Source organism: Amblyomma maculatum, chromosome 1 (assembly GCF_055883805.1).
Source record: "Amblyomma maculatum isolate TAMU_Amacu chromosome 1, ASM5588380v1, whole genome shotgun sequence".
Lineage (NCBI taxonomy): Eukaryota > Metazoa > Arthropoda > Arachnida > Ixodida > Ixodidae > Amblyomma > Amblyomma maculatum.
This window is the reverse complement of record NC_139344.1, coordinates 190,570,180-190,585,479: the sequence shown is the minus strand read 5'-3', so window position 1 is coordinate 190,585,479 and position 15,300 is coordinate 190,570,180. Positions and strand designations below refer to the sequence as shown.

The following is a 15,300-nucleotide window of genomic DNA, read 5'->3' as shown; positions in this document are numbered from 1 at the left end:
ATCATGTCCGCATACTGGACATTTTTCTCTTTTTTTTTTGTATTCAAATACTGGAATTTTGTACTGTTATGCCATTTTCCGCCCATTTTTGTTATATGACTTTTTGATAAGGTGTTCGATTTATCCGTTGAGTCAGTTTTGAAAAAATAGCGTTTATTTCGATTATCTATGTGTTATCTATGTACAATCTACGTGTTATTTATTGTACTATGTCATTGCTTCTCTACACTGTTTTTATTTGTCATTTACAGGAGGCCACGATACTGTCGCTGACTCTGAGAGCTCCTTCCGTAAGTATGTAATGAGTGCTAACCTTGAAGCAGTAAAAATTGAACGACACGCGATTGACATTGTTTCATATGTATCGCACACTATCCACTATCAGGCAGTTACACTGCCAGAAGCCTTGGTAGAATTTGATACTCGGAGTGCTGCCACAGTGCCTTACACACCTCATGGATGCATTTATATGTCAGTTCCATTAAGCTTGCGTAAATTTCGTAGAATCACCACCTTGGTTCTGTAGACAAGCAGATTTCATATAATAGGTCAGTGCTTTTCCTCCCTGCGTGCACCAAGTACGTGACAGAGCTCAATGTCATAGGAATTTATTTCCATTTTAAGAGCAATTGTCTTCTTGAAAGATGTTTAAGTGCCTCCTTTTCGAACAGGATGTAAATCGGGATTTTTTTTCTTCCCCGATCTATGTTTCAAGTCATCATTTTTTCTATTAATTCTTCCAAGGACATCTCTAAGATTGGCAACCGTTCTTTCCACCTAACAAACACACTAACCAACGTCTCCTGTAGTTTGTGCGCATGCTTCTAATTTCGTTAATCGCTCGTACAACGATGTTGCCACGGTTGCCATTAGCCCAGATAATCAGATTGGTTTTATGCGCACAAAAAGACGACACAAAAAGAGGGAGACAGGACATCAGTGAGTGTGGAAAAGATAATGACCAAAAACATAAAGCAAAAAAACTGTGTGATGCAACGCTACAAGGCACTGAAATCTTGTGCAGGAGCACTGACACGCTTGCGCGAGAATTGGCTGAGGCCTACCATATTAGGAAAAGCGGAAGTTCATGTATTAGCGCACCATCTGCGACAATGTATGATAAAGAATTTGTCTTTTTAGATAAATTAGATAAGAGGTGAGTGATCTGTGCCCTTCCTTTATGCTTTTCCTGGGTATTTGGCTCGCACGTGGCACTGATGATTATGCACTGATGATTTTTTTTTGTATGAATGTCGTGTACATTTCCGGAATAAAACAGTTGAAAGTGCGCTCCGTCCTGTCTCCCTTGTCTTTTTGTGTCGTCTTTTTGTGCGCATAAAACCAACTAGCCCCACAACGCATATTACTGGAAGCCGAGATAAGTCCTGGAATATTTTGTTTTGACCAACGCGGATGCCATATGGCGCATCTTTACTATATTTGGTGCGTCACTTTCACGAACTATAGGGGGCGCCACGGAAAATTAAGTAAAGCCGCCCTAGAGATTATCAAGCAACCACTAGCCTTGTGTCCTGCGACGGTGCGCTGGCTGACGATGCAGTAAATGTCTATTCAATTCACTCGCCACCTAGCATTGGCATATGTTATATCCTACATAAAGCCCTCAAGTGCAAGCGAGATTGGAGCGTTCAGTGTCAATTGTGTCTGCGTACTTTCGTAGTCAGGGGCTTGATCTATCGCCAACAAAAATCGTCATCTTAGTTTCTACACGCTAGTTTATGATGTGGTATCTTGTGATAATTGATGGCCAGACCATTCCTTATGTGACACACCATAAATTGCTGGGTGTCACTATAGACCGGGACCTGTCATGGTCGAAGCACATCTCTTTGCTCTGAAGAAAACTGGACAGTTTTGCACACGCTGTAAGCTTTATAGCTGGCAAATCCTGGGGTCCGTCTGAGCGATCTTTACTTCGCTTGTACCAGGCGCTTGTGGTTGGATACCTAAGATACAGTGCGCCGATTCTTTCGGGAATACGACTGAATGCCCTGCGAACACTGGAAAGCGCTCAGGCGCATGTATTAAGGGTGTGCTTGGGTGTACCCTGCAAGACTTCGACGTGCGACAGATTTTATGAGGCCCGCGCCCGCCCCACCCACATTCATGTCCGGAGCCACTACGGGTGCATTAGCGACACATAACCAGGCATAATCACCCTCCCTGGCCAACATTAGTAGCGTGCGTCCAGATGCGTATCATTCGAAAGCTATCAGGACGCAATGGAATGTAATACCTACAAATTACATGCCCCACCAAATTTCAGCAGTGCCATTATGGACAATTCCAAAACCTAACGTGCGTGAGTATACCACAAAAGTCGCTCATTACAACAGTTCGACTAAAACAGTTGGCACTGTCATATATCTCATCTATGCATGGTGACTCAATGCATGTTTTTATCAACGGCTCAGTGACGACCATCTCTTCAGCAGCGGTGCGTTTTTAGTGCCTGGAAGCGCATACAGCTAACACTTTAAGCTTATGCATAAAACATCATTCACGGCAACTGAATTGGCAGGCATACGAGAGGCCATCCGCTACATTGGCCAGGAGAACGCAGATAACGACAGTATTCTGCGACTCGAAACCTTCTACGAATGCGCATTGTTTCCTCAAGTGCGCGAGTACCACACGTGTATGTGGTACTGAGATTTCTGATGAAGTGAATCGTGTGCATGTTTCTGCGTTTGTGCTGGCATGTGGGAGCGCAGAGTTCTTTGTAATTGTGGCGGTGTTTGTTCAGTGACAAGTGATGTGTGTCCAAGATATGTGCGACATGTGACGTTTCACGAATGCCGTTTAGTGTGTACATGGTCTTCTAAATAACTCTGACCGCAAGTTAGACCTCACTGTACTATGGCACCATCACCCTTCCTCCACACACACTACCTCTCTTTTACTTCCTCTTCCCCCCTTCCCCAGTGTCTAGTAACAGGCCAGGGTCTCTTTATTGCCGGTAGACCTCTCCACCTTTCTTCTCATTAAAATACTCTCTCTCTCCCCCAAACAAAATCAGCAGAGATGGAAGAGCGCCTCCTTCCCAATGAACCGAATTGATCCAAGCTACCAATTGATCCTTTGGAAACCTCTAACGGTTAGCTGGCCTGCAATGGGATAACCCCTTTGCTACGATAAGGCGAACTAGAGTTAACCATGGGCGACTCGACATATGTCGGGTAAAGTGAATTGAGTACAGGAATCAGGTGCAACGCTGGGGACATAAAAGCTCGGAATAATGTCACACATTTTTTCTGCCAGGAATGCGGCGTCACGCATGCATGCTATCGGTATCGCAGGTGCGAAACAAAACGTACTATGCAGGTGTGGCTCGTCTTGTGAGCAAACCATGTGCCCGCTGACAACGTGAAGCAGCAACTGGGACATGCACTGAAGCGGCTCTAGTCGGGCGATGAAATAAGGCAGGGCAACTCTACACATGGGCGGACAACTACACCTTGACACCAGTGGGCGCGGTGAGAGCGTTGGCCATCGGTCTTTCAACTTTCGCTTTGCTTTTGCTGTCCATGACAGTGGAGTAATAATAGCAGCCTAACGCCACGCCGACTGAAGCCACATCGAAAGACAGCATCAGGTATACAGGAACCCACTCCATCATCAACAGCACAATGTTCCCACCTCTCGAGTCGCGGGTTTTGGACGTCATCAGATGCAGTACCTATACCGCAGCAATGTTTCTCCAGTGGGCGCGACGGGGAAGTTGGTTGCTGGTCGTTCAACGTGAGCCTTGTATTTGTTTGTACAATTATTCAACACGTAGTGACAATAGAATCATTGCTGTTCTGCCGTGCCCACACAATTATCTGGGTCTTGCTTACGAATGTTTTCGTGCGTTCCAGCTTCTTACACGCGACGACATTGAGGAGAATCCTGGGCCTTCTGTTGAGGAAACGTTTCAAACCTTTTTGGAAGCGCGACATGCTATCACGGGAGGTGCTGTTGACCTGAAAGCTACAGTTGAGATAAGAGAAAAGACAGCAGCCGACCTTGGTAGGCGTTTAAATGACGCAGGTAGACGAGACCGAAACAAAGAAAAAAGAGACACAGCATTTGACTCCAAGAACAGCCTCAATAGAGGAGATCATAAAGCTGCAACAGTAAAAGCTCATCTAGAAGATCGAAGCCAAATGTTAAATGTTGTTGTTTTTGACATCCGCGAAACAGAAATCGAAAGATAACTAAATTTGAGGAATAAAGTTATAACTGAAGTATTCAAAATCAAACTAGGCACACGCTGCTCTTAATTTACACGAATACATAGAATTGGGAAGCCGTCACAGAACAAGCCTGTTATCGTTTACTTTCAGGACTACTCACTCTGGTAAGCAATACGTAATGCTGCATGTCGAAAAGTCTTTCTTTCTGTATTCGATTTCTTTCTATAGTGAAAGTGGAGCAGGAGGAAAAGGCACAATGCCTGACAGAGGCTCCTGTCCCAGGTAGCAAATTCAGCATTAAATACATCATCGAAGAAATTTTAAAAATACAATATGGTTATTTACAGTAAATGTGCACAAACATGAATAAGAAAGGTTCAATTTTCATAGCAGTTGCATACGGATTGATCAATTATTAACAAAATACAGATATGCTTATATTACTCATATACAATCAAACGTACACACCGGCACATAAAAATAAAAAATAAATAACGTATATATATATATATATATATATATATATATATATATATATATATATATATATATATATATATATATATATATATATATATATATATATACAGGACATCTCATGTCGCACAGAAAATAATTATTATACATATATACATTCATCATTATAGGCATGGTGGTTGGCACGATTAAGGAAAAGAGATGGGGTGGTTTATCAAGATGTTTAAAACTGGGCTGTTGAAAATTGAGTTTGCTCGACATGATACTTAATAAATGCGGTATCTGAAAATTTAAGGTCTGTCGGCTGTAGTTGGTTCTAGTTACTGATATTCTTTTTTGCTCTTTACGCAGAGAGTACTTTGACGTAGTCTGACCTGAAGTGGTGAGGTATAGCTTACTGTTGTTAATGTGTTGAAATCATTTGTAGTAGTATGTCTGTGTGGCTGGAAGCATTGTATGTTTAATAAATAGATCTCAGTAGGAAGATTGCGTGGCTTAACATGATAGTTCTCAAATATTCTTAATACCCTTTTCTGTAATACTAACAATAGTACGTGCAATAATGGGTTGCAATACCTTACTGTGAAGTTTTCGTGGGCAACGCTTCAGAGGACGTGTAGCATAGTGTTGTCTATTAACTTTTACTTTATCATTCATTATCAGAAAAAAAAAATGTTTCAATTTCTGCTTTGTTCTTCTCATTTCTAGTGATTCTAACTGACACTGTTTTAGCATGTGCGACCAAGAGAGATGGCTTAGGTAATTGTTGATGTCTTCTTCTAAAACTGATAATGATGTATTCGAGAAGAATATGTTTGTATCGTCTGCGTACGTGATGGTTTGGGGTGTGGAAGGTATAGAGGGAAGACCATTAATATATAGGTTAAATAATAAAGGCCCCAATATTGATCCCTGTGGAACACCGTTTACATTTTTTGATCTTGGCGATGACTGGTTATTAGAAGATACATATTGATATTTGTTAGTCAGGTAATTCTTTAAGAGGTTGTGAGCATTTTCACGTATTTCATAGCTGCAAAGCTTAGAAAGAAGGACATCATATTAACGTAGTCGAAAGCTTTCCTCAGATCTAAAATATACCTATTGTTATAAACGCTTTTCAATATTTTGTAATATTTCATGTCTGATATTCAGTAGTGCATGCTCAGACTTGTCTTTTTTTTTTTTTTTTTAATCCATCCTGAGCAGCACTCATATTTATCAACAAAGCTTGTTAGCCGATCATTTATAATAGTTTCAAACACTTTCGAAAAGACTGGAAGCACAGATATGGGTCTGTAGTTATTTGCAGAATTATCTCTTCCTCCTTTATGAATTGGCCACATTTTGGCTCTTTTAGGTTATCAGAGAATACTCCTGATCCAAGCATACGATTGATAATGTGAGCTAAAGCTGGTGAAATGATGTCGGATACATGCTTTACGGGAACGAACTTTTAATATCGTCCAATCCAGCGGCAGATTTTGTTTTCAGTTTATCTATTATTACCTTTACTTCATTTGACGAGGTTGGGGACAATATTATTGAGTTGGCGACGCTAGCATTCAGTAAAACAAGTGCAGATGGGCCTTGATAATCCGTACAGAAATAACTTCCACAATTTATAAAATGGTTATCTAATACAACAACCGATTCCTTATGACCGAGACTCAGTCATTTGATGTAACAGTCAATGTTTTTGCTTGCACTTTCTTTCCCGTTAGGCTTCTAAATTCGTTCCACATTTTCGCCTTTTTTATTTCAGTGTTAACTCGATTTCGATATTTTTTATATTGGACAAGTTCATTTACATCGCGAGTTTTTACAAATGAATATTACATTTTATTTTTATATTGTATTTGTTTTAGAGTACAGGATCTATCTAAGGCTTCCTTGTTCGTTTTTAGGCTGTCTAGTTAAAGTAAAAAAAAAATTGAATGCGTCGTTTTAGTTAGGCTCATTTAGTATCAATCCCCAATTGACGTTGATGATCAGTGAGAGAAAATGTTCTAGGAAGTTATCGTTTATGTGACGATAATAGTCAACAGTTTTGTTAGCTATTCGTTCAGAAAGCGGTAAGAAGCAGAAAGCAAGTAGGTGATCGCTTATGTCTGCAGAAAGAACACCGGCTGAGGAGGCAGGATATTGTAGTACATTGGTGACGCACAAGTCAGCGTTGAACTGTGTTCAGTCATACGTGCCGCCAGATTGGTAACATTTAAACAAGCGTAGGAATATATTATAGTGTTGAATTGTCATGAATATGTATCATCAGCTAACATATTTATATTCATGTCACCTAATATTGAGAAGATTTTACCGAACTTATTTAGGTATAATAAGAGGTCTTCCATAAAATAAAAATAAAATTGGTTTTACTCTCGCAGGGTGGTCTATAAACCACGGCTGCTAAGCCAAGGTTGGAATGAATTAAAAGACATTTCACATTTTGATTTATCAGTGAGAATTACGGAACTCCATAGTTTATGCTATTTCTTACATACGCGGCTACGCTACTACGGCGACCGATGGTTCTGTTTCTTAAATAACAGACATAGCCCTGCAGCTGTACCGGACTTTCGTATTCTGATAACCACGTTTCCGAGACGAACAGTATGTCAAAACAGTATTTAGTGTGTTTGAGTAATTCATATATACTGCCGTACTTATTTCTCATGCTACGTATGTTTAAATGCAATACAGAAAGGTATCTGGTAAAGCCTAAGTAGGTGTCATTAATGTCTTTAAAATTGTAATAGCGACACTGAATGCAGTTCTGGGTATTCACGTTACCCTATTCAGTTGCATTACTAGGTTCAGGCTATCTATTCCATTTTGTCTACATCTTCGATCTTAGAAATATGCAGGATAGACGCAGTTTGATCACTTCTAGCCAGCGCTTTCCCTCCGGCTGTCCAAAAATATTTCCAGTCAACCTCCTACTTTTTTCTTAGCTTTTCCCAGCAGTTGTTTTGCCTTCCTAGTCAAATACTCATTCACAAACACTGGATTTGCTACCGGAAACCCAAGCTTTTTGGTGTCAATTTTCGCTTTGCGTGCTTTGGCAAGGAAGGCATTTCTTTTGGTGCGTTGCACAAACCGTACAATGATGTTAGTCTCATTGTGTTTTGCAGTAAGAACTTCGTGACATATGTCAATAACTGCTTCATCAATGTCTTTTTCAAAGTTGCCAATTTTCTTTACCTTGGAAACTGGCTCAGCGTCAAAAAGAATGCCTTTAATTTCTATGTTGTTAGACCGCTGGTATCGTTCAAGCCCCTCATTTTTTTCTGCCAGTTTAGCGTTTTGTAATTGAAGAGCCCTGATCTCTAAGTACTTCCTGAATTTCCTCTTTTCAGTTTCATTTCACCCATACCCTCTTTCAGCATCTTGAGCTCTTCTAGAACTGCCTTAATTTCCTCACATTCTGCATGTAGCTCACTACGAAGTTCTTCAATTGCCTTTTTGGGCATTGCTCATACACACTGCACACTAAACACGGTAATACCAAGCACAGAAGCACAGAAATGCCACCTTCGCTCGGCAGCAGTGCACAAAGGCTAAACACGAATGTAACAAGATATGACTATTATCACCTGCAAAAGAAGATATACTTAGGTATGTGTACAAGCTGCCCTGCTGCCAAAATGCAGGTTCCGCCCGGTGTGCCGTAGCCAGCTGCCTGAACCGCCCCCACGTGGACGAGGAAATCGTAGCAGGCTGACAGCTGTCCTGATATGGCTTGGCGCTGATCCGATGGTTGCTGCTTCCTCCTTTCCAGGAGGCGGCTTTCCCTTCAGTGGTGGCTGGCACAGGAATCGGCGGTGGCTGCAAAATCATAGATGCTTAGGTGCGTGTGCGTGTGCGTGCGCGTGTGCGTGTGCGTGTGCGTGTGCGTGTGCGTGTGTGTGTGTGTGTGTGTGTGTGTGTGTGCGTGTGCGTGCGTGCGTGCGTGCGTGCGTGCGTGCGTGCGTGTGTGTGTGTGTGTGTGTGTGTGTTTGTTTGTTTGTTTGTGTGTGTGTAAGCTGCACTGCTGCTTGTTGAAAGGACGGAAAGTTGAAAGGAAGTGCAATTTCGGTAGAAAACGATTACAGTGCAGGCGCAATCAGAGTAAAGTGCGGAAACAGAACAAGGAGAAAAAAAAAGGTTGAACTTGTCTTTAATAGGCTTCGAATAGACGACTAGACGACCTTTTTTTTTTTTTTTGCTTGGGATGTGGAAGTGCACTGCCGACATGAGCTTCCAAGGAATGTTCACTGTCCTGAAGCAAGCTATTAAAATCACAACCAACTTCGCTTGCTAAGATATGTAGCCAATAAAATGAACAAGCTTGAATCCCCCCTGTTGTCACACGAACCCCACATGCCCGTTATAATGGAAACCAAACCCGGTAGTATAACTTTATTGGCGACGAGGAGACTGTTCCACGGGCCTATAAGTTATATAGATGCAGTCAGTGGGCATGGTGGCAGCAGCAATGTTCGTCACTCAACACCATTTCTGCTTTTACATCCAGGTTGGTGCAGCCCCACCTCTTTTCCCAAAGCGTTCCAATAACGCCTGTTTGTTGCTATTCCCATGCCCATAAACTTTGGTTCTTACTATTGTTGATTGTGTTCTCATTGCAAAAGTGATGTAATGAGTGGAGATCTCTAACAAAACCCTGGCCCTTCTAAGGAACACCGCGGAAAGTTACACGTCGATGTTTTGAGTGCTATCGAACGGCTGACCCTGCATTTGGACGAGCGGCATGATAAACTCTTGAAACCGATAGATGAGGTTAAAGAAATTCAGGTACAGCTCGACTCTAAAGTGTCTGATTTGACCTCAAGGTTAAAAGCGCTCAAAGAAAAGGTCGGCGGCCTCGGAAATTAGCAAGACGAAGTTCACTTACATGAACTGGTGTATACGGCGGGTCGCACCAAAATTCGCACCGAAACTGTCGCTCTAGAATCACGGCTAGACGAGTACAAAGACCGGTCACGCCGAGTTAATTTACTTTTTTTTTTTTATGGAATTCCTGATTCTGCTGGCGAGGCATGGACGTAATAGGAAGAAAAAGTTCGGGATGTTCTCTTAAAGGACATCATGCAAGCTACAATTAACAGCAGAAGCAATCTGTCGTGCAGATCGGCTAGGCTCTTTCGCCTTGGACAAATGTAGATCCACTGTAGCACGCTTCTAATAAAAAAAAAGCTAAAAGGGACAGGGATTAGCATCAGCGAAGGCTTCTGCAATGCCACGCGCACTATAGTCGCAAAAAGCTGATGGATTTTGCAAAATTCTACTGGACAGGCTTACTCACTGAAATACAACAAAGTAGTTACCGACAATAAAAGTTACATCTACTACTCCGTGACTGACAGCGTATGTGAGGTCCATGTTGGTGGCGCACTTTCCGAACTTTCCACAGATAGGACTTGCTGAGTAACTTCTAGCGGACCCGCCCCCTCCGCTGTCACCGTAACTAGACTTTAGCAGACGTCGGTCGTTCCAACGCAGCTTCTTCTTTTTTTTTTTTTTTTTTTTTTGTAATATTAAGAGCGTTAGCAATAAACGTGATGCCCTGCTGACACTTACCGACAAGTGTTCAGCTGACGCGGTGATTCTTACAGAAACTTGGCTTTCTGCAAAAAAATCGATGATAATGAAATCTTAAATTGAGCACGAAAATATAAATTCTACACTTGTGATCGGGTAGCTCAATCTGGCTGTGGCGTTTTCGTAAAAGTCACCGACGCCTTGGTTTCGTTCAATGTCTCTATTCTTTCTCCGCTTGAAAGGGTTTAGTGAGCATCCGCCTCAATTACGAAGATATAATTTTCGTTGCATGTTATCGTGCTCCCAAATTGTCTAATTGTTTCTTGTCAGATTTTCACAATGTTCTAAGTAAATTGCACACGAGATTTCCCTAATCACTCACTTTCGTTCTAGGCGATTTTAACTTTCTCAACATTAATCGAGACATGCATATTCCGTTTGAAAACTGCGGCTCCTCCGAATTCACCTTCTTTCTTGACACATGCTCCGATTTTAATCTTTATCAATTAGTCAACATTCCAACACGTGCTACTCAATCTAGTGCCAGTATCCTTGACCCAGTACTTACCACACATCCGGATCTTGTTCGCTCCCTTTCACTTCTGCCTGACTTGAGTGATCATTCCATTATTCATTTTAACATCACGAACGTTTCGCCTCGCAAGGAAGTAAAAAGTTTATCAGGGACTATTGGAAACCCGCCTATGCTTCTATCAATGCAGGACTAGCAGAATTTTTAAGCGAATTCTTCTCGAAGTTTACAGAGCGTTCAGTGCAAAAAAAAAAAAAAAAAATGGCTCGCCTTGAAACCGAAAATCATCGAAAACCAAATAATTTCTCTGCGCACGATAAAAAGTTTCTATAATGCACATGGGCTTACAACATCACTCAAGCGATTACTGAACAAAAAAAAAAAAAAAAAAAAAAACGAACTTTTCTCAGAGCCAAAGTTATCTGTGTGTGAAGAAAGATGGGAGGCTTATCATCGCGCGGTAGCGAAGTACACTAACGAGCTTAGAGTTGCGAAGCGAGTTTTTTCGAGCAAACGCTGGCTACGATGCTTGCCTCAAACCTGCTCAAATTTTAAAATGTTGTTCGCGGTAATGACAAGTCAGAGGTCGAATAACTCGCTCCTGACAAAACTGTTGCTCGCAAAGAAGGTTGTTGTAATAAGGCACTAATTGCTCATTGGCATCCACCCAAGCGCAGCAATACGGGTACAAAGGAAAGCTATAAAGCTTTCTCAGGAACTTCGTAGTTAAAGAAATTTTAGGATCAGGACGAATTTTTCTTTAAATACGAAGTTTCTGAGAAAGGTGTATAGCTTTCCTCTGTAGCCGTATGGATGCGCTTGGGTGGATGCAATGAGTAATTACTCCCTTATTAGAAACCTGCTCCACCTTGGGGAATTCCCCTAAATATTTGACCAAGGTTGTTGCACTTTGTAGAACGATGTATTTGCATCATCCTTTTTGAAAAATGCTCATTTCGTTCTTCCTGTTGTTTCCAGTTTGATTATAAGATCACGGAACCTATCGTCATAGAATGGACTGGGATAAGCAAATTAATAAGTCAACTCAAGCTCTATTTTTCTCCAGGCGAAGATAGTACCAGCCCAAACTTTTTGAAGAACACTGAACGGTATTCTTCGATGCTATTGTCAAAAGTTTTTTCTCAGTCCTTTTAATGGGGCGAACTACCGGGCGACTGGAAAGTGGGGAAGGTGGTTATCTTCAAGTCAGGTGATGTTAATTCCCTACCAATTACAGACCCATCTCATTAATAAGCATTCCCTGCAAACTATTGGAGCATGCTATTTATAGCCGTATTGTAATATTCCTTGAAACTAACTCGTTTTTCACCGTTCATCAACACGGTTTCCGAAAGCATCATTCTTGTGAAACTCAGATCTTAACCTTCACAAATGACTAGATTTCTGCCCCTGCCTCCTCACTCATTGTTGACTGCATTTTCATTGATTTCGCCAAGGCTTTTGACACGGTTTGCTTCAGACTACTACTTCTGAAACTAAGTAAGCTTAATCTAGATCCCGACATTTTAAGGCGGATTGAATGCTTCTTGTCTAAACGCATACAATTTGTAACTGCTAACGGACATAGCTCTGATTCTTGCAGTGTGGACTCTGGTTTTCCACAGGGATCAGTGCTGGGAGCATTGTTATTTCTTATCTATGTTAACGATTTGTCTAATAGCATATATTACTCCATAAAACATTTTGCTGATGATTGTACTATCTACCTCCGATAAAATCTTTGTTGACCGCATTACCCTCCAATCCGACCTTAACCATATTTCTTCTAGGTGTAACACTTAGCTAATGAAGCTTAACGTGGCTAAATACAAGTTCATGAAAATTTCCTGTCATGCATCTAATGAGTTTTCTTGTGATTATTCACTTAATGATACTCCGTTAACACAGGTTTCATCTTACAAATACATTGGTGTTCATATCTCCAGTAACCTTTCCTGGCAAGCTCACGTGGACTATATAACAAGTAACGCTAATCGTACACTTGGTTACTTACGTCGCAATTTTTCTGTGGCCCCACTAATTTAAAACTAATACTTTAGAAAACACTAGTCAGACCTAGGCTAGAATATGCACCATCATTATGGGACGTTCACCTTACCTCTCTAATTCTGAAGACCGAATCCGTCCAAAACCGGGTTGCCCGTTAATTTTTTCAAACTATAATCGTACTGCAAGTGTAATTGCAATGAATTCAAATCTAAGCCTTCCTGATCTTTCCATTCGTCGAAGAATTGCGCGTTTATGTCTGTTTCCCAAAATCTACCATTATAATCGTCATCTCAGAGACTCGCTACTTCTTCCGCCTTCATATATTTCTTCCCGCAGCGACCACCAGTTCAAAGTTGAAGTGCCAAACAGTCGCACCAACTTTCACTTCGCTGCATTCATCCACAAGACAGCTAAGGAATGGAACCACCTTCCCGCCTCCATCGCATCCATTACAGACTCCGAGCTTTTCAAGAATGCTATTAGTGACTATATAATCTAATTCTGCGGTACCAATATTGTGCTTGCATTTTGTTATTATTACTTCCACTCCTCTCTGTAATTCTCCGGCCTTTAGAATAGATAAATAAATAAATAAATAAATAAATAAATAAATAAATAAATAAATAAATAAATAAATAAATAAATAAATAAATAAATAAATAAATAAATAAATAAATAAATAAATAAATAAATAAATAAATAAATAAATAAATAAATAAATAAATAAATAAATAAATAAATAAATAAATAAATAAATAAATAAATAGGCGATATCGCGGACGGCAATGAAGTCGCTATAGATACAAGTGCTGTTGTAGACGCTGCTATCCGCCGATCATGAAAGTTCCGTTTTTAAAGTCGTGATTTGGAACGCGTCTTTTTTGTATGTGCAGTTTACCGGCATCCTAATTACGATTATATATGTTCCTGTTTATGCTTTTCAGACCATCTTTTGAGATTACGCGGGAAAAATATAATTGTGACAGATGACTTCAACTTGCCTGCACTACAATGGCTTAAGCTATGGTTACTCAACATCCAGTGACACAGGAATCAACGTGATGTTTTTCCTTAACCTTGGGCAGGTTGTGAAAGAGCTTACCCGTGGAGATTCTATCATAGACCTTTTGTTTGTGAGCGAAATGTTTAGCAGGGGAACTGTTAATGTTGAGGCGGATATCTCCGACCATAAATTAACATTCCGTGGGGTTCCGGTGCCGAGATGCGGACGAAAGGCTCACATCTGCTTTTTCTTCAGTGGTTTCAGATTGCCTTAGGATCGTTCGGCACTGGCTTTATTTCAAGAGTCAGCTTGAAGTATGCGGGGAGGTCTACAACGCATGCCCAGATGGAAACATCGAAGCGACGGCGGGGCCTCATCTGCATGAATTCATGGAGCATCAGAAGCAGCAACGTGCCGTGACACGCACGTGCACAACTTTCGAAGACGCCGACTGCCTCGAAGGATAGTGTCCGGCTATAATCAGTGACCGGTGGTTATGTGCATATCTTAACGCATCTTCAGTGCCCGGCGTGATAGCAGTTGCCGCTGTCGGTCATCGAGGGCACTCGCTATGAGATGGACTACTTAAACGCCTGCTATAGATGCGGACGAAAGGCTCACATCTGCTCTTTCTTCAGTTGTTTCAGATTGTCTTAGGATCGTTCGGCACTGGCTTTGTTTCAAGTCAACTTGGAGTATGCGGGGAGGTCTACAGCGCATGCCCAGATGGAAACATCGAAGCGACTGCGGGGCCTCATCTGCATGAATTCATGGAGCATCAGAAGCAGCAACGTGCCGTGACACGCACGTGCACAACTTTCGAAGACGCCGACTCCCTCGAAGGACAGTGCCCGGCTGTAATCAGTGATCGGTGGTTATGTGCATATCTTAATGCATCTTCAGTGCCTGCCGCTGTCGGTCATAGAGGGCGCTCGCGGTGGGATGAAGGACTACTTAAACGCCTGCTACAGACAAGGCCTTTGGGTTCCGGTGCCGAGATGCGGACGAAAGGCTCACATCTGCTCTTTCTTCAGGTTGGTTTATTTTACCATTATAAGCCAACTCGTTTGCGTGAAAACTCTGCACCGGATCCCACCTGATCTTTGCGGCAGTGTATGCTTGTCTGTGCCGGTGTCTGTCTATGGGCTGGTGCAATGTATTTTTGGTTCAGAATAAGATTATTGCTAGCCGGGGACGTAGAAGAGAAAACTGGTCCTCTGTCGGATGTACAGGAACGTGAATTCATGGAAGCAATACGTTCTTTGCCAAAGTTTTTTGGCAGGACAAGAGGAAATAGTAAAACAGTTAGGGGCTCAACGGAAACAAATAGATAAAAAAATCGAGAATTTAATATTAAAGACAGACAGATTAGCAGAGGATATGTCCGCTGTATCTGCGCTTGAGGATAGAGTAGAAGTGCAGGCTCAAAATAACCAGCTTTCAAAAGCTATGCGGAATGTACTAATCAATCAGGACGAATTAGAAGATCGTTCCCGTAGAAACAATTTCTTGTTCTTTGAAATAAAAGATGACAGTGA

The 15,300-nt window shown here is 41.5% G+C and overlaps 1 protein-coding gene across 1 annotated transcript in view; it reads left to right on the top strand.

Annotated features, from left to right (window-relative positions):
- Positions 1-14,517: 14,517 nt before the first annotated feature.
- LOC146205218 (HEAT repeat-containing protein 3) overlaps positions 14,518-15,300 on the top strand; it is a 133,409-nt gene continuing 132,626 nt past the window's right edge. Inside the window, exon 1 of the mRNA XM_084589927.1 lies at positions 14,518-14,796. Coding sequence (XP_084446053.1) covers positions 14,533-14,796 — 264 coding nt within the window. The 5' untranslated portion in view covers positions 14,518-14,532. The remainder of the gene's footprint in view (positions 14,797-15,300) is intronic.